Source organism: Echinops telfairi, unplaced genomic scaffold, assembly GCF_000313985.2.
Source record: "Echinops telfairi isolate 266 unplaced genomic scaffold, ASM31398v2 ScPeMD7_7465;HRSCAF=8503, whole genome shotgun sequence".
Taxonomy (NCBI): Eukaryota; Metazoa; Chordata; class Mammalia; order Afrosoricida; family Tenrecidae; genus Echinops; species Echinops telfairi.
In genome coordinates this window covers 8,999,870-9,021,608 of record NW_022111365.1, presented here as the reverse complement: position 1 = coordinate 9,021,608, position 21,739 = coordinate 8,999,870, and the positions used below count along the sequence as shown (strand labels likewise).

At 42.8% G+C, this 21,739-nt stretch overlaps 1 protein-coding gene across 1 annotated transcript in view; it reads left to right on the top strand.

Annotated features, from left to right (window-relative positions):
- Positions 1–21,739, top strand: part of CHAT (choline O-acetyltransferase) — a 56,339-nt gene that overhangs the window by 10,182 nt on the left and 24,418 nt on the right. Inside the window, exons 3-6 of the mRNA XM_004716258.2 lie at positions 309–427; positions 1,777–1,830; positions 5,300–5,480; positions 7,299–7,476. Coding sequence (XP_004716315.1) covers positions 309–427; positions 1,777–1,830; positions 5,300–5,480; positions 7,299–7,476 — 532 coding nt within the window. The remainder of the gene's footprint in view (positions 1–308; positions 428–1,776; positions 1,831–5,299; positions 5,481–7,298; positions 7,477–21,739) is intronic.

The following is a 21,739-nucleotide window of genomic DNA, read 5'->3' as shown; positions in this document are numbered from 1 at the left end:
CAGGAATTAAGGGCAGGGATATGACACTCCTAAGGATAGATATGGGGACAAGACGGATGAACCCAAGAACCAAGCTGAGAAACTATATTGGAAGAAAGGAAACAGGCATGGGACAGAGATAAGGGCAGGCGCGGTAGATCGGGGTACACATTGTGAAGTGAATGAAATGCATACTCCAAAGAAGGGCCCCCACTGTTTCCTTGAAGCTGACAGGATGTGAACTGACAGAATCCTCACTTGGAGAGAATTGTAGACTCTGGAACCACCCACCTAACAGGTCATGCTATCACTTCTGTCCTCCCTGGCAGGTGTCTGAGTACTGGCTGAACGACATGTATCTCAATAACCGCCTGGCCCTGCCTGTCAACTCCAGCCCAGCTTTGATCTTTGCACAACAGAACTTCCAGGACACCAATGACCAGTTGAGGTGAGTCAGGAGCTCTTGGGCCCACACCTTGGGAATACTGAGGGTAGAGGATCTGGTCAATGTCCCTGAGGCAGTGTCTCTTCCAGTGACAACAGCTGGTTGGGGAGGAGATGAGGTGCAGTGAGGCTGCAATGGATAATGAACACTTGACTTTTATGTTTATTTGAGGAAGGGGGGCACACATGTAGGTCACGGGCCCCCAGGTGTGCACTGGCTGAGGCTGTCAGCTGAGGCATGTGCCTCAGACCCCGCTGCTACTAGTAACTGGGGACATGCTGCCCCATCTATCTTTGACAGCCTCTTTGCTGCCCTCCAAAACCTCCAGCTCTAAACAGAGGGTCCCAAGGGGGATGGGTTTCTCCCTGCCAGCTTCTGCCACACCAAAGCTCCACCATCTGCTGCAATTTCAGAGCTCAATGAGCTGAGGGGAGTGCTGATTGATGATGGTGGGAGCTGTACACCAGGAATGGTGATGAGGGGAGGGTCCCTTGCAGGGACTCTTAAAGCCAAACCTGAGTCCCTAATCTCATGTCCAGTATGTGCTACAGGATGGGAACAGTTAAGAGAAAGGGGGAAAAGCAAGTGCTTGCCCTCAGATTAGCTGGAGCCCATCTCTCATTCTCCGGTGGGGTTCAGCCAGGCTGAGACCATTCCCACTCCCTGAGGTGGGTCTCAGACTGACTGAAGTCGGAGAATGGCTGAAAGAGCTCTGAAAACAGTTCTCCAAATGGCTTGCAAGTGGCTAATCTCCTCCCAGTGCAATTAAGCTGGAACTCCTCATCTGTGGACAACTAAGATAGGACAGTCCCCTGGCCCCTGTTCTGGACGCCTTTTTTCCCCCAGCCTTCCTTTTCATTAGCACTAACCAGTTGTCAAAGAGTTAATTACACCTCATGGTGACCCCATATTTGTCAGAGTAGAGCTGCGTTCCATAAAGTCAGGAAGAGCCCTACCCCCTCAATCCAGTCCCTTCCGTTGCTTTTCCTGGCTCCCCCTCCCTCCCTTTGCCTCATTCACTCTTTTGATTTCCTTTCCTCCCCCTGAGATCTGCCTCACCCCATCTCTTTCCAAGGGACCCTTTTTAATCCAAAGTTTGTGAAGGGCTGACAGCATTTAGTGAAGGATGGGCAGGGGGAGGCGGGAGCAGGTGGCATATCTGAGTAGTGTAACACCAGTCTTTGTGGTGATCTTTGCATTTAAAAGGGAGGGTGTGGGATGGGAAAGAAGAGAGGGAGGGAGGAAGAAAGAAAGGGAAAGGGGGAGAAGGAAGATGGGAGAGAGAGGGAAAAAGGAAAAGAGGGGAGGCTGGCTCCTGAGAAGAAAGATTGAGCCCCAATTTCTCTTTGCAGGTTTGCAGCCAACCTCATCTCTGGTGTGCTCAGCTACAAGGCTCTGCTGGACAGGTAGGACTGCCACCGGCTAGGCAGGCTAAAGCCTGCGTAGCACAATTGTTTATGCCTCTGTCTTTCCGCTGCACTAGACAGCAGCGTTCTGCCTTCTGGATGTCCCAAGCCCCATTTGTGCGTTCACTGCCCCCCAATTCCCACAGCATTTTGATGGCTATAACCCCAACTGGCCTGACTAGGAACAGTTTGTTTTACTAAAGTAGCATCACCCTTCCTTAATCTCTTAGAAAACCCCCTCTTCCTTCCTTTGTGCCTCCCAGAGTCACATGTGGCATGATTAGTGTGTCAGGAATCAGAGAGCACATCTGAAGGTAGAGAAAGAAGAATCGGAGTGAGGAGAAGGGAGGTCCACTTGCAACGTGGGCAAGTAGAGTTTCCTCACCTTGAGCCTCTATCTTTTCAAACCCACCAAGCTTGAAGAATGGTATAGATGACTCATAGACATGGAAGTATTCTGACAGGTAGAGAGAGCTGCATAAACTCAGTGAAATGTTACTGATTTAGGAGGAAATTTCCTCTCCTGTCTAGAAGCAGTAGCAAGAGGGAGAGGGCCTGGAGAAGTCAGGGTCCCCAGACAGTGAAAATAAAGGCATCAAACGTCAGCATGAGAATTCAATCTTTGCCCAACCTTGGAGCAAAAGCTCAGAATCACAGTCACTCCAGGAAACAAGAGGGTCCCAAGATCCATAGCAGAGCAGCTCAGGTCTTGGACTCTGGAGTGGGCAGAGCTCAGTTTGAATTCCAACACCCACAATACTTCATGTGTTATCTTTGAGCAAGTCTAATTAATCCACTCAGAGTCTTTGTCTTTCGAATGGCTTGTTTTGAGGAAGACTCTTCCTCCAGCTCAGAACTCCGATTTCTCTGTACCCAGGCTCTGATTTCATATAGCCTTATCCCTCATAATACCAGTGCTTAGCAGTGGATGAGTAGATGCTGTATTTTTGGTCTGCTTATCTGTCTGTCTTGCCCATAGCTCCATTCCCTCTCCCAGCCCCCCTGGGACATTTTGCTCACTGTAATGAGCTTTCCTCTGTAGACATTTTGATACCCTTTCAAAGCCCCAGTTGACCTGACCCTATCATGTCATCTCAGTAAATGCATTAACACATAGCTAGGTGGTAAATCCAGAAATCCAGAAATCCAGATGTCGCCTGGCTCCTCTAGCCGCAGATCCCTTTTATCACAGGTGCTGTCGGCCAGCCCTCCTGAATCAGTCTCTTTCTCTTACCCACAACCCACATCACCTTCCCATCTCAGCTGCAGCCTCCCCTCTTGCTCTTCCCATGCAATCAGGGTCACCAAAAAAGCAAAACATAGATGGAAACATGCCACTAAACACGAAAGCCTTCTTGTGGCTTCTGTTGCCTGGAGAATAAAATGAAAATTTCTTACCTCCACGCATCAGGTTGTGCATAATCTGAATCTTTATGACCACGCTAGCTTTCTCTTCATGATGTTTCAACCCGTAGACTTCCTTTTTACTTTTCATAAATGTTCTCAGACAGTCTTTGGTAAAAGACCCCTTTGTTCTGTTTTCAATTTTATAAAAATTTGCATAACCAGTAACTAAACAAAAGGTGCAAAGATTCAAAACAGAAGCCAGATATTTTATTATCCTATGTTGGGTTGCTACAAAGGTCTCTGTGTTTCCTCTAAATTTTTGCTCTCCAACTGGAAACACAGAGAATCCAGGATAGATGACTCCTTCAGGACCAGTGGTGAGAGGGGCCATGCCTGGAGGGTGGAGGGAATGTGGGGTAGAAAGGGGGAACTAATACAAGAATCTAAGTATGGCTCCCCCCTGGGGGATGGACAGCAGAGCAGAGGGAAACATCGGACAGGGTAACTTATGACAAAACTATAATAATTTATGAACTATGAAGGGTTCATGAGGGAGGGAGGAGTGGGGAGGGAGGGGGAAATGGGCAACTGATATTAGGGGATAGAGTGGGAGGCAAATGTTTTGAGAATGATGAGGGCAGCAAATGTGCATATGTGCTTGACACAATGGATGTATGTATGGATTGTGATGAGAATTGTACGAGCCCCCAATAAAATAATTTTTAAAAAAACAAATAAAATTTAAAGGAAAATGTAAAAAAAAAATAATAATGAATAAATTTTTGCTCTCATTCTTTTGTGGGTTCATTCTGAAATATTGGGTTCAATAGCAGTAGCAGGGTTACAAGACACCCACTGGCCCTGACTCTTCTCAGGGCTGCCTCCTAGTCTTAAGACCCAGCTCATCCATACTCTGTATGACCACCCCTGAAACCTCCTCCTCTCCTGCTAGTCACCATCTCATTGTTCTGTGTCACTAATACAAAATAGCTTGTTTCCTGCTTTGTTATTTGGCATCTACTCCTTGCCTCTGCATCCCAGAACGTGCACTCCATTAGAGGAGAAAATTCACCTATCTAATTGGCTGTCATATCCCTGCATACCAGAATGGTGCCTGGTACAGAAGAGATGCTCAGCAAATATTTTTTGGCTGAACAAATGAATGGATTGATGGATGGAAGAAAAGGCAAGAAGAGAGAGAAAGAAAGGACCACAAGACATATTGAGACCACAGGGGAGAGTAAACTCTCTGCCTTGAACTCAGAGGAGACTTTTAGAAGAGGTGATTGAGGTCGTTAGTTTATTGTGCCAACCTGGCCGATAAACACATGTGGGGTTAATTGAAGGATGGGGGTGATAAATGGCTCAGGGAGCTTTGCCTTTTGAGTTCTCGGGTCTCTTGCCTTCTGATGGTTGCACCAGGGTGCAGCTGCCTTAGCAGTTCCCTGCTTCAGCTAGCAAGGCTGACTTCCTGCAAGACATCCCCAAGGAGAAGCCACATGGACCTACCCCGATGTAGCCCTGGGTGCTGGAGCAGCCGTGTGGAGGCCCCTGCCAGCGTTGAGATGCTTACACATTCACTGACTCGGCTTTCCTCTTGCAGTCTGTTTTGTGAGATGGAGGAGGACTTTGTGGATTGATGTTGGATATGGGTGAATGTTGGACTTGTGGGCTTGGGCAGCACTGGGTTTGGATGTTTTCTTGATGCACACTTAACCTTTTTATAAAACTCTCTCTTAGACGTGAGTTTCTGTGGATGTGTTTCTTTAAAGTACCCAGAGTGTTACAGTGATGGAGGAGGAGGCTCCGGAAGGAAAAAGGTTTTCTAAATAGATGAATGAAGAGGATGGGTGGGTGCAAGGGCAGGTTCAGCAAAGATCAGCCTAAGCAAGCAAAGTCACTGAGGGTCGAGATGGCAATGTATGAGGCAGGATGGGGATGCGTTGGTAGAGATTTGAGAAAATTCTAGCACATTCCTTTGGGAAAAAATGGGACACACCTTGACTATAAGTAAGTGGAGATTTACCTTTTTGATGCCTATTACTATGCAGGTTTAGTTTTTGTGCCCCGTTTTGCCTGATCCTGATTCCTTGTCCCTTCTCTTACCTATCTGCCCTTCCAGCCATTCCATTCCCGTCGACTGTGCAAAGGGCCAGCTGTCAGGACAACCGCTTTGTATGAAACAATATTATGGGCTCTTTTCCTCCTACCGTCTACCTGGTCACACTCAGGATATACTGGTAGCCCAGAAGAGCAGCATCATGCCTGAGCCTGAGCATGTCATTGTAGCCTGTCAAAACCAGGTAAGCAGCCTCTCCCACCCCTGTCCCTTAGGTCAAGGAGGGTTGTCAGACCAGCAATAGCCGCACAGTGTTCATCTCATCGCAAGCAGGATGGAATGGCCCAGAACTTGGGTCTTCTGACTCCTATCAGCAAATCTCCACTGATTGGCTCTAAAAACAAGAAGAACTATGAATTATGGGATACTCATTTGGACTCACATCTGCATCCCCCAAAGTCAGACAGGTAGAAAGAAGCCCTTCTTGGGCTACTGATCCTGAATACAAGCCCTGTGTGGTTATGACCTACCCATCCCAAAAGTATTACCCAACTCGTTCCCCTCCTGGAGATCACAGACAGACAAAGTTACAGTTAGACTGACTGGGTGTGCCGGCTGCGGGTTCAGCATTTAAACACATTTATCCCATGTGATCCCCACAGTGATCCATCCGGAAGGTGGAGCCTTAGAATTTGCATACCACCAGAGGACATGTCACTCAGAGAAGTCAGATAGCTTGCAAGTCAGATAGGTTAGCAAGACTCCTAGGTTTGGCCAGTGCTATGAGTCCAAGTCTGTCCTTAGAAGAGCCCAATAAGGGAGCTGTAGGACCAGGGAACAGGCCGAGGAAGAAGGCTCCAGATCTCCTCTCACTGCCCACCAGACTGTAGATTCTACATGTAAAGAGTTCACATACATATTTTATCTGACGAAAAAGGTGAAAGTCTTTTTGTTCTGTATTGGTTTTGCTTAAATAATTACAAACCATGTTTCATGATAACCGCCCATGTGCTTCTTTGGTAATTGTTTTAAGATTATATATTCTCGGGCTTATTTCACATTTTCAGTAAACCGAGAGCTCAGTGAATGTCTGCCATCTGAAGGCAGCATCTCCGGTCCTAAGTCCAGTCTAACCAGAGGCATCCCAGTCCACCCCACACCCTGGCTGGGCGGTCGCAAAATAAGAACACTTCTTTCAAAGCTTCAAGGCAACTCTTCCCCTAGTCACCGCAGTCTTCATCCAATCCAAAATTGCTCAAGGAACACCTGTTCTGGACTCAGTCTATGGCTCAGGGCTAGGCAGGGGACTCTTTCGGCCTGACAAAAATGGTATTTTGACCTATGTCAAGGGATAATGCCCTTTCCATCAAAGCTATATCCTGAAGCTCCACAGGCTTACGCCAAAAGCAAATGGAAGTGTGCATATGTATATGCACATGTCTGCACACAGCATTTTGTGTGTTGGTTTTCATTTTTAATCTTCTGACTTGCTTTGTTGTCCTCTCATCCGTGTGTTTGCCCTTGTCCTGTCATCCCTTCCAACTGCTGGGTAAATGCATTGGACAAAGACATTTTACTTAGCCATTCCCTACTGGAGAACATTTAGGTTGTTTTTACTGTTTGCTATTGCAAAGATATGCACATTCCTCGATCTGTCTTCTGGTGTACACAGGTGGACATGTTCCTAAACCTTAGACTAAATTATGTTTTAAAAATATAATTGTTTGCTGAGTCATAAAATACAAACATTTTTAAAAAATTTCATAGACCCTGTCTTTTAAGAGGAGTTATACCAATTTATACTCCTCCAACAATGAGAACTCAGATGTCCACAAATACGATGGTTTTACATGAACTACATAGCACAAAACCACGTTTTCTTTTAGTGAAGTTTTATCTTTGAATAGTTTTAAGTTGGTCCCGACATTGTTACCACTCAGAACACCAAGTACTAGGGGACCTAGGTGTGATATCGATCCCTCGATCCAGCTAAAGTTGTCACTTGGGCCCCCGTGCGGAGCTCTGCAGCCACGAGTGACATGTTTGACCTGTTTTCCCACAGTTCTTTGTCTTAGACGTTGTCATTAATTTCCGCCGTCTCAGTGAGGGGGATCTGTTCACTCAGTTGAGAAAGATAGTCAAAATGGCTTCCAACGAGGACGAGCGCTTGCCTCCAATCGGCCTGCTGACGTCAGACGGGAGGAGTGATTGGGCCGAGGCCAGGACTGTCCTCGTGAAAGGTTAGCAGCAGCGCCTGGCACCTATCCATGCTCATCTCACCCTCATCCTCCAGGGTCTGGGGCCATGGATTCATCACCACCACACACAGCAGATGACCAGCCCTTCCAGAGGCCACTGCAGGAGCCTTATTCATTGGGCTGCCATTCGAATGGTCGGTTGTTCGAAACCACCAGCCCCTCCGCGGGAGAAAGACTAGGCTTTCTACTCCGGTAACAGTTTCCGTCTCAGAAATCCACAAGGGATGGCTATGAGTTAGCATTGATTTGATGCCAGTGAGTTTTAGGTAAAAGGACAAACCCTATTGTGCCCACCATTCACTTGCACCTTGTGGCTTTCTGGGCAAGACTGACCAGGAGAAAGACACACGCTATCTAGAGCTGTAGTTGTACAACGATTCTTGGATATGGTTGTTTGAGCCAAAAGAAGATGACTGCAGTGAAGTCATCGCGGTTCCTGGAGGGCAGGGGTGAGGCTCATTTTGGTGGTCCGGTCGCTGGGGATCTGCGGGTAGTGAAAAGTCCAGGGACTTTACACCTTTAAATGGATCTTTATCTTTCTTTCTGCTGGGGTATTGCTTTCGTGAAAATCTCTAGGCATTCCTGAAAGAAAGCCAGTAATATTCTAAAACTATTTTTCAAATCCAGAAATAGCCCCTATCCCAGGAACTGGTTCCAGAAAGCCAAACTCACTACCATCGAGTCAGTTCTGACTAACAGCTACCCTTTAGGACAGAGTAGAACTGTCCCTGTGGATTAAGCGTTGGGCTACTAGCCATAACATTAGCAGTTCGAAGCCACCAGGCGCTCAGTGGGAGGAAGTAGAGATGTTCTACTCCCATAAAGAGTTACAGTCTTGGAAACCCAGGCAGGTGGACACTGGGCAAAGCTGCCAGCTCAGGAGGAATCAGATCAGCCTGCTCAGCAGGTTTCCAAGCGGTGGTTGTGCTAGACATCCTAGGAGGTGAGAAAGGGGTAAGGACAAGAAATTGTACTTTCTGGTCCCCCCTCCCTTGGAGGTTTTCTCTGCAGGCATGGCTGGCTCTTGGTAACATCAGTTTCGGAGTCAACACCTCAGGACCCTTTGCATGTCCCTTTCTCATACCTGTATACTGCCCCAGAGTCTCGTGTCATTGTCTTGGTTTTATTTCTCATTCTCTAAAAGTTGATTTTCATTTATTTGATAAACATTTACTGTATGTCTTCCACCTCTAGCCTCTAAAGTCCAGGAGAATAGCGTCCTTGTTTGTTTGATTTTCCACATAAATCTGCTGTGCCCAGCACAGTAGGGACTGAATTATATTTGTTGAAATGAAGAATGAAGTATTACTACATTCAGTTATTGGGTACTTGCTGCATACTCAGTCCTCATGGCAGGTGACACTGCCACAAGGAGGTGGCACTGACCCTGTTCCTATGGACCTGACCACCAAGTTAAGAACTTAGTCACTCATTTGAAAGAGGAGCCCTGGACAGGTAATAGCTAATGCTCAGCTACTAACCCAAAAGTCAACAGTTCTAACCCACAACCTGCTCCATGGGACAAAAAATAAAGTTAGGAATTTGTTCCTATAAATATTACAGCTTAGGAAGTCCTGTAAGGCCAACCTAATCCGTCACACTAGGCTGCTATGAGTCAGAATTAATTGAATAGCACACAACACCATTTGCGAGTGAATTCATTCCCATGGGAGGCTGCTATGAGTCAGAATTAATTGAATAGCACACAACCCCATTTGCGAGTGAATGTATTCCCATGGGAGATCACAATGTGATCCGATCCCACTTCTCTTCCATCTAGGGACAGAGATAGGCACAATCACTTCTGCTTCTTCTATGGTCTCCACTTTATTAGTGGTCAGGTCCATGTCATCTCCCTCTAAGACTGACCAGGATTACCCTCAGGCCTGAGTGCTTAGGCATAAACTAATTGAAATTAATTTGTTAATGGCATTTGATTTCTCTTTCTGAATTGAAATGCTGTTGCTTGCACCAGCAAAGAGAGCAAACTCGGGCCTTCCTGTTAGAAACCCAGTTCATCCATTTAGCAACAATTGTGTCCGCAGCTATGGGAGGAAATCCTAGTCATCCCTTCTAGCCACAGTAAGGGAACACAGAGACTATGCAAGAGATTGTTCAAACTTAAAAATGAAAGATTATGGGAGCTTGGTTTAGAGATGGGAATGAAAATGAAAAGAGATGAATTCAGTCTGGATATATTTTGGAAGTAGAATTAGAATCAGTAAGAAGGAAAAGAGAAGTGGAAATGATCACTAGGGGTTTTTTGTTTGAGCAATTGGGTGGATAGTGGTAGCATTTACTGAGATGGGAAACATGTTGGGGGAATAACTATGGAATGGATAAATCGTTTCCAAATATATTAGGTTTGAGATGCCTTGAGTCATCTAATTGGAGATGTCATGTTAGATCTATGTGTCTGAAGCTCAGAGGAGAGGTCGAGCCAAAGAGATAAATCTGAGAGCCATCAACATGTAAGTGATATTTAAAGTCATAGGCCTGGATGAGATCATCCAGAAATAGAAGAACAGAAGCCCTCGGGTCATGTAGAGAAAGAATGAAGAGGACCGCAGAATAGTGAAAAGAAAGCCAGGAGATGAGTCACAAAGATGCAATAGGGAAGACGGCTTTGGGAGAAGGAGGTAGCCAGCTATGTGGAATTCTGTTAAGGGGTCCTGGTTTGCAGAAGCACCAACTGGAGACCTACTCATTAGCATAGTAGCCAGCATATGTCATGCTCCCGCTTGGTGTTGAACCCTGACTTAAGTGCTTTCTGCCTCATTGCGGCTATAAATCTTCAGAAGATGAAGATGCATGCCCCCGAAGTTAGGCATAACATCACAAAGGTGGTAAGTGGGAGAGCTGGGGTTAACTTCTAAAAGCATCTGGCCTCCAAGCCTGTGATCTGCTGGGCCTAGGTGTCACGAAAGGACGAAAGAAGAGCTGGAGGCCCCAGAGGGAGCTGCACATCTTCTCAGGACTTCCTTCCCACAGAGCCCCCCTAATCCCAGGAGAAGCCAACAGAGTTATCCTGGTCTGGAAATTTAATTAAACACTCAGCCCCGAGTCTGGAAGACTGCAGCACTTGTCAATTTGTAGGAAAAGGATGGTGGCTCAGAAAGCTCCCGAGCCGCCGGCTTGCCTGGGTGCCTGCTTGGAGACACTGAGCAACAGACTTGCAAGGCAGATGTTCTGCATTTGCATAGCCCCGTCGATATTTATGCCCAGCAGGCAATTAGAGCCATGCACCATCTTCATGAAGGTCTCTGGCAATTGACAGAGTCCTCAGTCTTGGTTTGCAGATGTGCTCAAGATGGGGCATTTGTCTAGTTAAACACTGTCATCCGGAGTTCAGCAGCAAGTCTAGTTTTAAAACCAACTGCATATTAGCAAGAATAGTCTCTCCAATTTAATTGGTGCAGGATTATCTCCTGAGCACTTGAGGATGACTGCTGTTGTCTTTCTTTTTGGAGAAGGTGAGAACAATGCCTCTTCCCCACAATAAAATGAATAGATAATAGATTTTTAATGCATCAGGAGTTTCGGGGTGGTGCAAACTATTAATGCACTCAGTAGTTATCAGAAAGGGTGGAGGTTCGGGTCTACCCAGAGGCAACTTGGAAAAAAATCCTGACTACCTACTTAAAAAAATCAGTCATTAAAAATCCCCACCACACCAGCGTGAACCTCTAAGGGCATGCAACAGAGCAGCAAGGGGAGCAAAGCAATGAAGTCCCCGGGGAATACAAAAAATAGACTTTGGGGTCAAGGTGTGGCACTCCATCGGACTCAACCGAAAACACCTGGAACTATTTATAGGCTTTTCTTTTTGGTGTTGCTTTGTTTTCTTTTGCTCTGTCTTGTTTTTTCTGCTTATTATTGTCTCTGCACATCTATCTAGATAAGATAGGTGGGGTAAACAATCCAGAGGAGAAAACAAGGCAACTAATGGTTCTGCGGGGACACGGAGGAGGCAGGGGAAAGGAAGTGGGTGTTAACAAACCCAGGGGACAAGGGAACAAGTGATCTAAAATCGATGGCAAGGAGGGCGTAGGATGCCTGAAAGGCTTAATCAAGGACAATGTAACCGAGAGGAATTACTGAAACCTAAATGAAGGCCAAACATGATAGTGGGACAAAAGGAAAGTAGGAGGAAATAGAGGAAAGCACTAGGAGACAAAGGACATTTATAGAGGTCTAAATACAGGCATATACATATGATAGGGAAATAGATCTATGTGCATATATTTCTGTTAAGTGTTAAGATAGCAAATGGACGTTGGTCCTCTACTCAAATACTCCCTCAATGCAAGAACACTTTGTTCTATTAACCTGGCATTTCATGATGCTCACCTTCCTGACACGATCACTAAAGACAAAATGGGTGCGTCCGCAAACATGGTGAAGAAAGCTGATGGTGCCTGACTATCAAAAGATATAGCATCTGGGGTCTTAAAGGCTTGAAGATAAACTAGCAGCCATCCAGCTGAGAAGCAACAAAGTCCACATGGAAGAAGCACACCAGTCTGTGTGATCATGAGGTGCTGATGGGCTCAAGTATCGGGCATCAAAGACTCAGAACAAAAAAAATCATATCAATGTGAAGGAGCAGGAGTGCGAAGTGGAGATCCAAATCCGATCTGCAGACAATTGGACATCTCCTTACAGTAGGGTCTCAAGGAAGAGACAAGCCAGTCAGGGTCTAACACCAATGAAATACACAGCTTTCCTCTAGTTCTTTAATGCTTCCTCCCCCCCACTGTCATGACCCCAATTCTATCTTACAAATCTGGCGAGACCAGAGCATGTACATGGGGACAGCTAAGAGCTGGAAACACAGGGAATCCAGGACAGATGAACCCCTCAGGACCAATCATGAGAGTATCAGTATCAGAGCAATATCAGGAGGATAAGGGAAAGGTGGGGGGAGAAAAGGGGAACCAATCACAATGATCTACATATAACCCCCTCCCTGGGGGATGGACAACAGAAAAGTGGGTGAAGGGAGACATCAGTCACTGTAAGACATGAAAAAATAATTATAAATTATCAAGCTCAGGAGGGAGGGGTAAAAATGAGGAGCTGATACCAAGGGCTCAAGTAGAAATAAATGTTTTGAAAATGATGATGGCAACATGTGTACAAATGTGCTTGACACAATGAATGTATGTATGGATTGTGATAAGAGCTGTAGGAGCCCCCCAATAAAATGATTAAAAAAAGCAGAAGAATAAATAAAAATTCTATGGAGCACAAATTTATGCTGACACACATGTAGCACCATGCGTTGAGTTGGCTTGATGTCGTTTTGTTTTATATGGTTTTATGCATTTGGAAAAGAGCATCCAAATAGGGAGTTAGGGAGAGGTTAGTGGTCCAGATGGAGAGGCTTGGCCTTGAAAGGCCTTTTCCTGCTGGTCCTCTGAGTCTCCGCTTCCTAATCTGCAACATGGAGATACTCTGCTAGTAGATCTGAAAGGATGGTGAGTAGTTGTCAAGCAAGTATACTGGAGACAGAGGGTGCTTACTAACTTGCTTTAGCGAAAAACTCTGGGGCACCTACTTGGTTTGGGGTAACATTAGGGATGGTTTGGTCAAGGCCTACCACCTCTTTGGGAAAATGTGACTATCTAAAAACTAATACTTTTTGAATAGGTGTTATCCAAGTGGTCAATGACAGTGACCAAAGGACTGCAAGTAGGATGGCCTTTATTCTTTCTGTCTCAGCCTTACTTACCTATGATGGTGAGTGGCTAGGTTGTTTCACCTGTCCCACCCTCCTATAAAGTGCACCTACTTCTTCTGCATACGCACCAGAACTCAGGATTCTGTGGGTTTTCCCTGGTTGTCATCTCGCTTATCTTCATTTAAATGATATACAGCAAAATATTTGGGGTATAAGGTATATTTTTCTGTATTCTGCCCCTTTTCATCCATTACGCACCCATAGTCTCAATTCTGGAAGCATGATAGCCCTTTTTTCCCTTTTTTCCCTTGCCTTTCTGGGGAGGGTAGATAGAACCCAGGGACAAGAATAATTATTAGCTCCTAAATTCTTTTACTCACAGCTAAAGTTTTTATTTTGGGATAATTGTAGATTCACAGGTAATGCACACAATTGAGGACCACCTACTATTCTAAAAGTTGGTAGTTCAAACCCACTGAGCAGCACCACAGAGGAAAGACCAAGTCTTTTGCTCCATAAAGAAAATCCTACGAAACAATTCTAAGCTGTGGTCATGAGTGCTCCTTGAGTTGGAACTGAGTCAGTGAAAACTAGTTGTTTTATTTTGCTTTGGTCACTTCCCCTGCAGTGGAAGGAGATAATAATACATGGACACTTCACTCAGTGTCATCTTACAACGTGACAGCCAGGATATTGATATTGATATAATTAGATAAAAAACATTTCCATCACCACAAGGATCTCTTATGTCATCCCTACTTTCTTCAATCCCTCAGGCCCTCTTTAAACTGACAGACGTTCATTTGTTTTCCCTATCTATTATTTGGTATTTCAAGAATGTCACATATAGTCATACAGTATGTAATTTGGGGATTGAATTTTATCATTAACCATACTTCTCTGGAGGCTCATCCAGATTGTTGTGTATATCAATATAATTCCTTTGTATTGCTGAGTAATATTCTATATAGTAGGGTTATAACAGTTTATTTAACCATTTTCCCATAGAAGAAAATGTTGGTTTTTGGTTTTAGTTTGAGACTAATGTGAATAAAGCTGCTATTAACATTAATAAACACAAGTTTTGTTTTTGCAAGCTATGTTTTCATTATTCTGGGGTGTTTCAGAGTGCAATTGCTAGTTAAATGATAATTGCAAGTGTAGTTGAGGTTTTTGTTTGTTTTTAAGGAAATGCTAGAGTGTCTGTAGCATAAAATGCTACACCAGCAATGTAGGAGTGACCCAGTTTCTTCACATCCTTATCAGCATTTAGTGTTATTGGTTTTTTTTTTTTATTTCTGTCCTTCTGATAGGTATGTAAGAAGCCCTGGTGAGGCTGTGGGCTTGGCCTTGTGCTTCTAACTATAAGATTAGTAGTTTGAAACCATCAAGCTCCCTGAGAGAGAAAAATGAGGCTGTCGGCTCCCATAAAGATTTAGTCTCAAAAACCCTGTATAAGGTCACTATGTGTAGAAATCAGCTTGATGGCAGCGGGTTGGGAGCTTCAATAGAATATAGTGACATTTCACATTTAATTTACATTTCCCTAATGACTAATGCAGGAGAAAGACAGGACATTCTACTTTCTTAAAGAGTTACAGCCCCAGAAACCCACAGGGGCAGTTCTACACTGACCTTTAGGGTGGCTATGAGTCAGCATCAACTCAAAGGCAGTGAGCTTGCTTTTTTTTGTTTTGCAGGAGTGGGTGGGGGTGGGGGGCAGTGTTTGAATGTCAAATGATGTTGAACCTTTTTTTAACAAATCATTGTATTGGGGCCTCATTCAACTCTTATCACCATCCATCCATGTTTGGTAGAATTCTCCAGTGAAATGGAGGTTTCTTTGTGGAGGATTTTAAGATTAAAATTTTAATCACCTTAATATTTATGGGACTATTTAAATGATTGATTTCATATTCAGTGAGTTGTAATAATATTTGTATTTTTAGGAATTAACCCATTTAATTAATGTTGTCAAATTTATGTTGCATAGTTTTTAATAGTATGGCTGATTATTATTTGATGTCTGCCAGGGTTTGTAATCATATTACTTGTTTATCAAACTGATTGATCTTTTTAAGGAACTGACTTTTTTTTTCATTAGTTCCCCCAGCCCCCTTTAATTTCAATTTCATTGAATTTTTTTTTTTAATTTAAAATGAGTTGCTTTAATTCCAGCTGGTACAGAATTCTGGGACAGGATTCTGGAGTGGGTTCACTTTGACCTCACAGCTAAGATAGCAATGACTGAGTGAGAAGAACTAAACATTGTATGATTCTTATTCTTTTTTACAAAAGTTTATCTATAAATGTACAGCAGGCTCTCGACCTGGTGCCTGCCGCCCCTTCCCCAGACTGCTACCGAAAAGCAAATTCTGTTCTTAACTTTTTCATTTTCTTCCTTGTGCTTGTTCTCAGTTTATTTGACTTTTCTTTTTCTACATTCTTCAGAGCTTAAATTACTGATTTGAGATTTCTCTTCTTTTTCCGTGCAGAAATTTGCAGTTAGATATTCCCCTCTCCTCAGTGATTCAGCTCTGTCACATTGTGATATGTTGTATCTTTATTTTTAGTTAGTTCAATGAACATTTTTAAATTTTACCTTGAGACTTCCTCTTTGATCCATGGATTATTTAAACAGATGTGATTTAATGTCTAAGTGCCTAGCATTTTTCTTCTTATTTTCATGACCCATTTCTAATTTGTTTCCATGAGGCCAGAGAATACATTCTGTATGATTTTAATTCTCTTAAAGCTTTTGAGATGTGTTTTCTGTTTGTTTGTTTGTTTTGTGTCTTTGAGGTCCAGAATGGGGTCTGTCTTGACATATGATCCACAGGGACTTAAATGGGTGGAATGCTCTGTAAATATCAATTCGATCCTATCAAGAGTGTTATTGGATTTTTTTCCATATCTTTCTGAATTTTTGTCTAGTTCTATCAATTGTTGAGAAAAGTATATCAAGGTCTTCAAATCCAATTGTGGATTTATTTTTCTTTCAATTATGTTAGATTTTGCTTGACATATTTTGCATCTCTATTGTTTTGCACATATACATTTCATTTATTTATTTATTTATTTATTTATTTATTTATTTATTTAAACATTTTATTAGGGGCTCATACAACTGTTATCCCAATCCATACACATCAATGCACATATACATTTTAAATTGCTATATTTTCTTGGTGGAATGACCTTCTCTGGCTCTATACATTTTCTTTTCCCTGAAGTACACTTTATCCACTATTAATATAACCACTTTTCCTTTCCTTTGACTTATGTGTGCATGGTAAGCCTAATTCTATCCTTTTACTTGCAACCAGCCTATATCATTATATTTGGAGTGAGTTTATTGTGATATGTTAATGCATAAGTCCACTATCTTTTAAATTTTCCTGTTTATTTTGTTTTCTTTTTCCTACTTGAACATTTTATAGACTTCCACTTTGATAGATATTATATATATAATTTAGTGCTTCTGTTTCCATTGCTTTTTAAAAAGTAGTTTCTGTACATATGAGGGTAAGACAAGAAGTATTACTCTCAGGATTCCAGTTCATACATGCATGGTTTGATGCCCCCAAATAGTGTCTCTACCAAAGGGGGAATTCATCACAGGTTTGGATATATAGCCACCCCCCACCCAGTGGGAAGAATAACAGAAATGTGGATGAAGGGTGACAATGGACAGTGTAAGACACAAAATAACAACAATAATATCTAATTGATGATGGATCAAGGAGGATGGGAGGGTGGGGAAGGGCAAGAGAGGATAAAAGAGGAACTTATCTCAAGTAGAAGGAAACTGTTTTGGAAACGCTGATGGCAGCATATGTACAAGTGTGTTTAATGCAATTGAATGATGGATTGTCATAAGATTTGTATGAAGTGTAGGATCACTTCACATACACAAAGTACAATACAACAGTGATTTCTGAAGGGATCTGCTGGATGAATTAAATTCAAGGATCTAGAGAGGGCAGCTCGGAAGATTACGCTGACTGTTTTCTGGGATTTCAAATGGGTGATCTTGATAGGTTTTTTTTTAATGATATAGGATGATCATGAAGTGCTATCATGAAGTCTTAAGAATGCTGAATTCTGCATTGGTGGGGAAAAAAAAGTTGTGCTGAAGACTTTCCCCCATAACCACAAAGCACCTGCTCACTCTTCAAGGGCAGCAAGGGCGTCCTGTGAGCGTTCCATTGGGAAACCTTATCCCAGCAACCCTAAAGCCATGTTCTTGCTCCTTCAAACATTTTTTTCCCCAAATTCAAGGAACATTTTAAGTAAACATAATTTGAATCCCTTTATGATACCCAAACTGGCATTTGACATGGGGAAAATGAAAAGGCACATAATTCTTCAGTGAAGAGTTAGAGAGATGGAAATACCATCTTCACATGTGTATCGGCCTAGATGGAGGACATGTCAAGAAACAAACAGTAGCCTCACATTTTGATAATTTTATTTAATGAAGGTTTCTATGGTGTTGTAGCAATACTTTTTACCTACCCTTATATACACAACTTATCACAGTCTATCATTTAACCAGTGTCAACATTTTACTAAGTCTAATGAAATACAGAAAGCTTAAATGTTTTTGCTTTAGATATTTTTTTCTACAAACCTTTAGAACATTAGTCAGAGCCATGTTTGCTTCATCCACCAAATATAAAATTTAAAACTCAGGAGAATAAAAATGAATTTTATATACTCAGATTTTTGTTTTCTATTGTTCTTTCTTCTGCCTTGTTCAAATATTTTTCTTTTTACTATTTCCTTTTAAAATTTTTAAATAATGATTTTAAATTATTAAAATTAAAAATTTTTAAATAATGATCAAAATTTTCCTTTTTTAAAAGAGAACTTCCTGTAGTTATTCTTTTAGGGCATATCTGTTGCTGACAAATTTTCATAGTTTTGATGGATGGGTGATTCTGGATTGACAGTTTGCTTAGCACTTGAAAAGTGTTGTACCACTTTCTTCTGTTCTCCATGGTTGTGTTGAGCACTCCTTTGTCATTCAAATTGTTTTTCCAGCTACCACTACCAATTTTTCTGAAAAGGATCACATTGCAGGTCCTGGATAGAGTGGGAGAAAAATGTGGACAGGACTCAAAGTCATAAAAGAGACCAGAAAATTGGTGGGATCCCCCTTAGTCACCTTCAATGTCTGAAACTGAACTCATTTCCATGTTAGAATAATCACCATTTAATATAAAAAAGGCAGCATTTCCCAAAGGACATAAGGTTAAGAAGGAATGGAAACAGGAAAGCTGGTGGTGGGGGTAGGGTGGGTGGATGAGCAGTGAAAACAGAGATGGTACACTTGAGGAGACTGAAACGGATGAGTTGAAACAAAATGTGTGTACATTGTTCAATGTAATATTCACGAGCTGCCCAGCAAATGCTCACTTAAATCCCATTAAAAAGTTTGATTTTAGGAAAGAGATTTCCCCCTAAAGATAGGTGTCATTTCTCTCTTGCTTCATTCAAATTTTTTTCTTTGAATTTTCAGAAGTTTGACAGTTTGTTGATGTGGGTACCTCATCCTAACTGTGGTTTGTTTACTCTATCGGTTTTCCTTTGTGAATTATCTGTGGGTTTACGTGTTTTCCCAAATTTGAAACGTTTTCAGCCATCTTTTTTTGCGTATTTTCCACTTATTCACCCTTCATGCTCTCTTTCTGGGAATACAATGACACAAGTTACATCATTTCCCCCACAAGTCCCTGAGGTCCTGTCCTTTTTTCATATTTAAACTTGCCATTGATCTTTGAACATTATGGACATTAAGAGCACCAACTTCCCCTCTAGTTGAAAATCCACATACAATTAACAGTAGACCCTTGGCAACATGGGTTTGAACTGTGCAGGCTCCTTTATCTGTTGCTATTGCAGTGAGCTTGTCTTGTATCTGCTTAAAGCGTAGTGTGATGCAAGTAATGCTGACAGCACTTAGCTCACTGCACTAACAACAGGGGGATAAAATCCACACGTAACTGGGCCTAGACAATTCAAATCTCTGTTGTTGAGGGGTCAACTCTATTTCCGCTCTCTTGTTCAGATTGACTAATTTTTATTGTTTAATCTGAAAATTCAATTATGCTTTTCTCTGGCTCCTCCATTCTGCTCGAGTCCTGGTACTGAGTTTTCTATGTTTGTTCTTATGCTTTCGGTTCTGAAAATTTCATTTGATTCTTCTTATGTCTTTCATTTATTGCTGAGACTTTGCTGTTTTTCTTTTTTCATTTGTTTTAAATGTATGTATCGTTGCTTTTTATTTTTTTAAATATTTTTTAAAGATAATCATTTTATTAGGAGGTATCATTGCTTTTTAAAGTATATTTATGATGACTGCTTAAAAGAACACCTTTGTTAAATAACTGTAGTATCTCTATCATTTCAGCAATGGCATGGATTGACTTTTTCATTCAGGTTGAGATCTTCCTGGTTCTTTGTTTGACGGTTGACTTTGTATTCCATCCTAGTCATTTTTGTATTATGAACCTGGGTCTTATTTAAGCTGACATCTTTCTGGCCTTGCTCCTGCAGGGGAAAAGGAAGCGCTTGACTTATTCTAGGTGGGGCTAGAAGTCCATTTTTCCTCACTTGGTCTCTACTGATACTCCTGGCTGAGGGTAAAGTGAAGAGAGCTCCTTATGATTGCTGGGTGGGAGTCAAATTCCTACTGTTCATATAGTCTCTAATGACACCATCGTAGAAACGAGTACTGCTGTGTAATACATGGGATCATTATGAGTCACAATGGACTTTATAATTTTTTCGATAGGTCATAGAGTAGTATAAATTATGGGATGTGTGATGGCAGGTTTCCCTCTCAACCCTAGGGAGAAATTTTCTCAGATGAGATTAACAGCTTTAGAAGCTCTGAAGTCCTAGGATGAATACGGTGCCTCCTTCCCCAGAGGCTGTGTGAGCTAGGCTAGTCAAGTCAGTAGAGATCTGAGACTATTAAAGACGTGGACCAACTTCCCTGAAAGTAGACCAGAGAGGAAAGTGCCCTAGAGAGGATTATCCAGGTGAACAGGATTCGTGTGTGGGTGTGCATGTGCACACAGATGGGTGTTGGCAGAAGCGGCTAGGAAGTCTCCAGTTCCCTAAAAACAGAGGTGCCAGGGTGCATTTTATCTTTGCTTACCTGAGTTGCAGTCAGACTATTTTCAGCCTGCAGCAGAAATGTCATGTTCCTCAAAGGTTTCATGGCCTCTGGCATTTCTGCCCTGCCCAAACTGCCACCACTAGCAGGTGTGGGTGACAGAGCAAGCCCTTCCTGTTACCCAGTTCCCACTTCCCAGGATTAAGCAGGAAGATTGATTTGCCACATTACGGGAACCTTGCTGTGCTCTGTGTGGTTGTCACAAGACAAATGGCCCCTGCAGCTTCCCTCCAACCCACCACCCAGTATTTCCATTACATTTGAGCGAGAGTCATGGTCCACGAGTTTGGGTATGGCTCATTTTCTATCTTCCAGGATAAACATGTCAGCAATCAACCAATCCATTACTTGTATGCAGGGAGTTCATTTGTAAGGCCACCTGGCTTCCTGGCACTACTGTTCTGCTCCCATTTCACTCTGTCTAATGGTCCAGGACCTAGTTCCTGTTGGTTGGGCCAGTGAGGCTGGCCTCTGTGGAGCCTGCATGTCTTCCAATAGCAAAGAGGTCTCAGCCCTACCTGAGGAATTTTTTTCTTCTGCCCTGAGGTGCTGAGCAGAAATGCCTAGGGAAGCTATTCTTTCTGGCCGCCAGACTCACACTGCACCCCAGGCTCTACTTCCCTGCTTTCTGTCTGAACAGGGTTGCTCTGGGCTTCCAGTGAACCTGCATCCTACCCTCTTCAGCCCATGCCCTCTTGCTCTGGGCAGGCAACTATTTCTTCCTTTCTTTAAAACTCCCTTAAATGTTTATTTTCATGACCCGAGGTCACCTTGCAAAACTCCCCAGGAATATCATACTCGACACAGTGCTTAATAGAGTTCTATTGGTCAGATTGGTTGTTTTATAGATTTTTAAAAATACATCATTTTACTGGGGGCTCATACAACTCTTATCACCATCCATACATACATCCATGTGTCAAGCACATTTGTACACTTGTTGCCATCATCATTCTCAAAACATCTGCTTTCTACTTGAGCCCTTGGTATCAGCTCTTCGTTTTTCCCACTCCCTTCACCACCCTCCCTCCCTCACAAATTGTTGATAATTTATAAATTATTATTATTTTTCCATGTCTTACACTGTCTGATGTCTCCCTTCACCCACTTTTCTGTTGTCTCCATCCCCCAGGGAGGGGGGTTATATGTAGATCATTGTGATCAATTCCCCATTTCTCCCCCATCTTCCCCTTACCCTCCTGGTATCTCTACTCTCATTGGTCCTGAAGGGTTTATCTGTCCCAGACTCCCTGTGTTTCCAGCTCAGATCTGTACCAGTGTACATCCTCTCGTCCAGTGGGATTTGTAAGGTAGAATTGGGATCATGATAGTGGGGTGGAGAGAGGGGAAGCATTAAAGAACTAGAGGAAAGTTGC